Source organism: Elaeis guineensis, chromosome 16 (assembly GCF_000442705.2).
Source record: "Elaeis guineensis isolate ETL-2024a chromosome 16, EG11, whole genome shotgun sequence".
Classification (NCBI taxonomy): domain Eukaryota; kingdom Viridiplantae; phylum Streptophyta; class Magnoliopsida; order Arecales; family Arecaceae; genus Elaeis; species Elaeis guineensis.
This window is the reverse complement of record NC_026008.2, coordinates 31683065-31690433: the sequence shown is the minus strand read 5'-3', so window position 1 is coordinate 31690433 and position 7369 is coordinate 31683065. Positions and strand designations below refer to the sequence as shown.

The 7369-nt window shown below is 36.8% G+C and overlaps 1 protein-coding gene across 1 annotated transcript in view; it reads left to right on the top strand.

Annotated features, from left to right (window-relative positions):
• The first annotated feature begins 262 nt into the window (after positions 1-262).
• The window catches only part of LOC105059322 (plant UBX domain-containing protein 8), a 33401-nt gene continuing 26294 nt past the window's right edge, over positions 263-7369 (top strand). The window contains exons 1-5 of the mRNA XM_010942582.3: positions 263-493; positions 4878-4939; positions 5080-5650; positions 5724-5807; positions 5910-6028. Of these exons, the coding sequence (XP_010940884.1) occupies positions 410-493; positions 4878-4939; positions 5080-5650; positions 5724-5807; positions 5910-6028 (920 nt within the window). The 5' untranslated portion in view covers positions 263-409. The remainder of the gene's footprint in view (positions 494-4877; positions 4940-5079; positions 5651-5723; positions 5808-5909; positions 6029-7369) is intronic.

Sequence of the window (7369 nt, the reverse complement as noted above, 5' to 3'; positions counted from 1 at the left end):
TCTTTTACAGCCTTGGATCGCAAGTCATGATATCCTATTCTCCGAGAAATACCACCATGCGGCCCAAATACTTTACCAAAGAAGAGCAATCCAGGCACATTTCGCGAATGAACTGGGTGGCTTACTGTAGTGTTAAGTTTTTCTCCAGTCACCATTCGCCACGTGGTGACGGCTGGGTTTGGTGAGGTTGGGATTTGAAGCATTCGTTTAATCCCCCATTAGTTTCGTAGAAGTTTGTGGAATTTGGAAACCCACCGGCTTTTCCTTCCTTTTCTCTCTCTAATCCCACCGCTTTGAGCTGCTGGCAAACTAGAGAATTTAGCCATCCTCCGTTCTCGTTCTCCCTCTTGATTTCTATTGGGATCGAGGTGAGAGTAACACAAGGTGGGATCTTGGGCGAATTCAGAGAATGGCGAGGCCGCCGCAGGACGCGATCGAGACCTTCATGAACATCACTGGCGCCTCCGAAGCGGTGGCGCTGCAGAAGCTCGAGGTGAGCTCTCCGTTTCTTTCGGTCGCCGTTGTTCTCTTTGTCTCTCCCTAACAGTCTAAGGTTTCGGCTTTGAAGGGAATTATGGATCAGCGTTTTTGTTTGGTTATTACTGATTGGGTGATTTGGAGATGGAGTTTATTTGATGGTTATTGATTTGTGCGATGTTTTTATTTGCTATTTTGTTTCGTTTCCTGGATTTGATTGCATGGTTGGAATATGGTCAGACTGCTGGTGGGTTTGTTGTTTTGTGGTAAAATGGTATTGTGGCGGAGGGATAAATTTTGGTGAGAAAGAAAGTTTGGAATCTGGTTGTGTATTTTAGTATGACGGAAATGTGATATTATTTTTGAGTAGACAATGTTAATGGATTTTTGTTATTATGTGTTGCAAAATGAATATGTGGCCGTGGTACAATTTTTTATGAGAAAGCAATTTTGGTATATGTTGTGTTGCAGTATGATTGAAATTTGAAATCATGTCTTGAGTGTATAAATGACAATTCTGAAAATTTCATGAAGGATTCCATTGTCCATTTGATTTCATGGCAATATATGTTTTCGATCTATGAAGTGCAGTGGTAGGTGCACGAGTGAGATTAGTGATGAGAAATAGGAAATTTAAATGACATTGAGGTATATTGGGGGTTAATTTCTTGAGATATGTATGATGTGTTATATGAAGGAGGTTATATCTGACTTAGATAGTGGGCAACTTCACAATACTGGTGTGTACAGCCCTGTACTGTTCATATTGTAGCATAGTGGTACTGAACCGATACTTGATGTGGGAAGTGTGTCAAGAATCAGTATGCCGAATCGACCCCATATCAGGCATAAGGACACCATACCAATATGGTACTGTACTGTAAGGGGTTCAATATCGAGATAGAGAACCTTGATGGTGGCGTTGCAAGATGGGTGGTAAAACCACTTGATGTATATCACATTTAATAATGTCTGAAATCATAGGTGTTATGATGTAGCAAGAAGGCTGAAGAGAGATGATTTGATTGCCACGATTAAATTTTGAAGATCAACATAGAAATTGAAGCAAGCTGGATAGAGGAACCGTTCACTAGGATACGACTCCTAACCCTGATTCGGGCATTAAACCTGCTACAAAATCATTCCTAGAATAGGAATCATTGATAAGGGAATATGCTAAAATTATTTTGGTAAAATTGTAGAAACCTGGTTAAAATTTGGCATGTTTTTTAATGGAATATTTATGAGAAAATCCAGCGAAAACCTTTAAATCCATTGCATCTAATGGAAATAAAATCAAATATTTGCCTATCGAAGTCTTCACATACAAATCTACAGCCTCTTGTGAAGCTTGGCATGGTCTAGCTGGCATAGTACCTGCTGGCTGTACCCCGTACTGCATCATATTATCTCAAGTACATTAACATTTTATGGTTTGTTTTCTTATGTGAGGAGAATTTCACGTTCTTGATTTTTGAAAATATATTCTTTTTGCTGCTGATAGCATAATAGCTTTATTTTATCTCTTTTCTAAAAGTGAATTTTTATTTCTATGAGAAGATTTGTGTACCATTGAAACCCAAATAACTGTCGTGGGTATGTGCTTGCATGGCTTTATTCAAATGGTGGGACATACCATGAGCAAAAAAGAAAGAATGGACACTAGGTTTGAATTTCAAGTTCCAAACACTTTATTTTCGATTATATAATACAACACTAATGAAGAAAGATAAGACAATTTATATGATGGATATGTTTTAACCAATGAAGAAATAATGGGTACATAATTGTAATAGACAAGCTTTTATCAAACCCATGTCTATTTGGACATAATGGATGTGGCCACCATCATTTTGGCTGACATAAGTAAAATGGGCTCTCTCCCCCCCTCTTCTAGGGAAACCTTGGTGTCATTTTTTTCCCAATATATTTTGAGTAAGAAAACACAGAAACTATTGTCATATTTGTTATTTCTTTAAAATTAAACCTTTTCATAGATTCTTTGTTATCACATATGCCATTTTGTACTCCTTGAAAGCTTAAGATCTTTTTACTTAGGAGGAAAGTCCATAGAGAATAGTTAAGGAAGTTTCTTGTTGAAAGTTTGCACCATTGCCGTACTGTCTCAATCATCAATTCCTTGAGTAGTCATTTGGGTGGAAACGTAATAGGTGGTAGAAGGGTAAGAATATATTTGCATGGAAAAGATGCTTATTTTGCTAACTTTTAAGGCATAGGAATGGAGAGCTGTTTAAGGAATGGAGGCATATGATGGGGGGACTTGCTTAGCTTATTTGATTAGGACTTCCATCCATTTCAAAAATTGGCTTGTGAAGTAATTATGGGTGCATGCAAATGTGTGCAGCCTAGTGAACTTGATCTCAAAGGTTATGTGGAGATATGATGCTTGAAAATGGCTCGCAGAGGTGGACATGATAATCATAATTGTATTCATAGTGAGATTTATGTTTTAATCTAAAGTTGGTGATTCAGAAACAAGCTTATGGTAATTAATTAGTTTCTCATAAAACTAATGCAGGCAGCTTGCTAGATGATTTATGTAATCAGGAATATATAATAATTACTGTACATTTCCTATATTGATAAAGAGGCACTCACAACCAGTTGTCTATTGGGAGTCTACTTTGTGAGAGTGCAAATTGAAGGAATGTAAAGAGAAGCTCAAAGCTTCTCAATATGTTGCTACTCTGGGTCACGAGACGACTGCTATCCACCACACACACACACACACACAACAGGCTATATGTTATTAGAAAGGAACCTAGCTTGACAATAGGACACTCAACCTTTATATTTAATAGGAGTCCTCATGGTGAAAGTGCAAGCTTTGCTTAAGGTTGATTTGCATATATACATAAGCTTCTCTTTTCTAAGTAAGATTCACACATGTATGTGTGTGTGTATGCATGTATATTGTATCTGTGTGTGCATGTGGTATATGTTAAATTTCTGGTTATCAGAAAAAACCTTTTGATAAAGAGGCACTCACATTGGATTGATCTAATGGGAGTCTTCTTGGTAAAAGTGCAAACTAAGGGAATATGAAGATAAGCTTTAAGCTTCTTGATATGTTGCTAGTCTCTGGGTCACAAGATGAATGCTATGTACCATATACATGCATATCTACATGCCTATGTATACCAGGCTTTAGGGGTGGCAATTTATGACTTGACCTGCAAAAGACTTGCTTTAAGTAGGTTCAGGTTTGACACAAATGGGTTTGGGTTATAAAGGGGTCAACACTTATGGGTTGGGTTCAAGTTTAGACCTTTGACCTGTTTAACTCATTTTGACCTATTTGATAATTGGGTTGGTTCATTACTTGACCCATGTAGCCCTGTTTAAGATATATTTAACTTGTTTAAACTTGCTTAACCCATTTCTTTCCTATTTAACTTGACCTGCTTAACCTATTTAACCTGTTTAAATCTATTTAATCCATTAAAATCTCACTTAACCTATTTAACCCATTTAATTTGATTTGACCTATTTAATGAATGAGTTATTTAGGTCAGATTGGGTATCTGTTTAATAAGCTGGTTGAGTTCAGATCAGAATTTTTGAGCTGTTTAATAAATAGGTTGGACTTGAGTTGATGAATTTTTGAGCCAACCTGCATCTGACCTGACCCAACCCAAGTCGATGGCCACCCCTACTAGGCTCTCAGTTATTAGAAAGAAACCTTGGCTTGACGATGGGACACTCACAAGTCATAACCTTTTGATTTGATTTGGGTCCTTTTGGTGAAAGCGCAAGCTTCACTTATATAAGGTGGATTCACCTTTTTATATGCCATAGTGATGAGCTTTTTAATATACTTGTATATCCTCCCATAGGGTTGCAAATATGATGCTATTTGTACATTAACTTCTCTTCATATTCTTTTTGGTGTAGAGGAATGTGGAGATGAAAACTATTTGTCAGTAGATGGATGGTTGGTAGAGGGTGTGTGGACTTAGGCATAAAAATGATGAATCAAATGCTTATAATGGTGGTTGAAAAAATATGATCTCATTATATCATGGTTAAGGTATTGAATGCTGGACCAATTTTTCTTGAGTCTTTCTTATTTTTATTTCTGTTGATTCATGTGAAATGAATCTGTGATGGCTGATACTCCTGGTCATAATATATCTAATATTTAATAACATATTTAAAACTTCGTCATTTATGCCATGCAATCCCCTTATTTTATTCAAGTGTACCCAGTATTCCTTCTATATGACATGCAGTCATGAACTCATGATATTTGTTTATGGTGTTATTTTATTTTATAATTTATGTGACATAGATGAACCTATATATTGCATCTTGCTGGAATTTCTGGATTTATTCCCTTACCTTAATCACTTATTCTCTGATATGTGAATGACACTCAGGAACATGGTGGGGACCTGAATGAAGCTGTGAATGCACACTTTAATGAAGGAGATAGGATTAAGTATGTATTTCAAGTTCTTCATTTGGTTTTGTTAAGAAATTGCACTTGTTTAATCTACAGAAATGTTTCAGCTATTTGCTAGTTCTACCATCAGGTCCAGTAAATAGTTAATTAAATATTTCATTGGTTTGAATGTCCAGCACACGTCAAGCACCCATTCCAGCCCCCCACAATGATTTTATGAACATAGATGACCAATTAGATGATGAAGCCTTAAGACCTGCTTTTCCACTGCTGTCAGCTGCTCGAAATTTGGACCCATTTTCATTACTTGATTCAACTTTTGGTCGAAATTTTTTTGATGGACGTACTACTGGTATTCCTAATCTTGCCCCACGAGTTTCTCATCCAAGGGAGGTGAGGGAGATACCTATTGAATTTAAGGATGGGGATATACCACCTGGTTCTTCTGGCCTAGGGCCTACCATAGAGGATGTTACTGGAAACATACCTGCACATGGTCCAGAGGTTCATGGGACTGTCATTATTGATGACGATGATGAAGATGAGGACCTTCCAAGTGCTCCTGCTAATCATCATGCCACTTCTGCTGATGTTCCTTTTGGAAGGCATCATGGTCCAAATGTTTCTCCATTCGTTGATGTGACTAATTATAACAATGACATAGAAGAGGAAATGATACAAGCTGCAATTGAAGCTTCCAAGCGAGAAACTGAGGGGCATCCCAGTCAGCAGTTTGATTTTCGTAATGTAGGTTCATTTGCTTTATACTTTTCTGTTCATTTTCTTGCCATTTGTCTGGACGTAATTGTTTTCCATGTAGGACTCAACTGGCCCTGGGCTTAATCAGAAGTCTCCTGAATTAGAGGATGTTGAGCTTGCACGTGCTGTCTCATTGTCCTTAAAGGTTTCTATGAGCATGTGGTTCTTTTCTGTTTCATGCTTGCTATTTTTTTTTTTTCCTTTTATTTCTTCTGAACGTCCGGCTTTGATTTTCCTCCGATTACAGACTGCAGAGCAAGAAAGGGCACTGCATGGGGAGGGCTTGCATATTGGAGAGAATCAGCCATCTAATTCACCAGGCATGGAAGTGGATAATGTAGAAAGAGTGACTGCAGCAGATGGAAGGTGGATATCTTCATGTTCTTTTCATTGCAATCAATTTAAACTAGAGATTGTTGCATGCACCTTTCTTCCCTTCTCTGCAGTTTTATAACTATTTGATAGTTCAAATTATATAACTATGGCAACTTCATTTCACTGTTGATGATTTCTGCCCACCTTCAGCACCTAATTTTGGCTTGTATAATCGTGCGGACTTAGAGTCTTAGACAATGGTGATTGCATCAAGATTCGTCGCTCGGTACCAGACCCCATACTGGTAAAATCCTATTATAGTATTGGTATGTGGTTCGGTATGGTATGGTAGTATCAGTGCAATATAGTATGGCATACCGGTACTGTTATATTGCATGTTACATGAAGGATGATGCCCATTTTACTAAATATCACTCATGAATCAGTCCATTCAATTTTGATTTGGTTTATGGTTTGTTTTGTAGTTTTGTAGACTGACAATCAAAAGCGATGTTTTCAGTTGAACACTTATATGGACTTATGGTTTAATTTCTCTTTTGTGGGTTGATTTGTGCTGGAATTTAGTACACTTACCTATAGATCAATATCCCACGGATGTTTTTAGATATGAGGGAGAGGTATTTTTTTCAACTCTTAGTTATTCTGAATTTGCTTTATAATGTTGCATGCACTTGTTTTGAACCTTTGCCGTTTACTTGCCTATGTCAATCTCTCTTATAAATTAAGAAGCATGGAATGCTACCATTCATGCTGTAAAACTATATTATATTATAGGAATGGTTCCATAAATTTTGATTCAATCATCTTCCTGTTCTCCTGCATGCTTGTCTTTAGGCTGCAACATGAGGAAATTTAGAAAATATATGATTATAATCAACTCGAGTTCATAGCATGTGCCTAAGATCCGTCATACGGTCAAGTGCAAGAAGTATAAAGCACATTATTTCTACATTATTAATTTCTGTTGGCATAGCAATGAAACAAAAAATTCCCTTGAAAACTTCAATAATTCATCAATACATGTACACAGTTATCTGATGTGGTAAAGTCCTGTTTTTTATTAATATGCAAAAAAATATTATAAAACCTTATTATGTTCAATGACAACTATCATCCAGTTAACCCAAGCCCGATCATGATGATAACATGCTAGATTGGAATGTTTTTTTCTGTTATACTATATATCACATGAAGTTTCATATGGCTGGCAGATCATGCGCATGAAATTCAGGTTCATTAAGCATAAGTGATGCTTGGCTTTATAAGCATTCTCTTCCTCAATAAATACTTCCTTCTTAATTTTTTCTTAGAGTGTGAAACAAGACAAGTACATCAACCAAAAGCTTAGTTTAATTGTCAGTTTACCTTGGT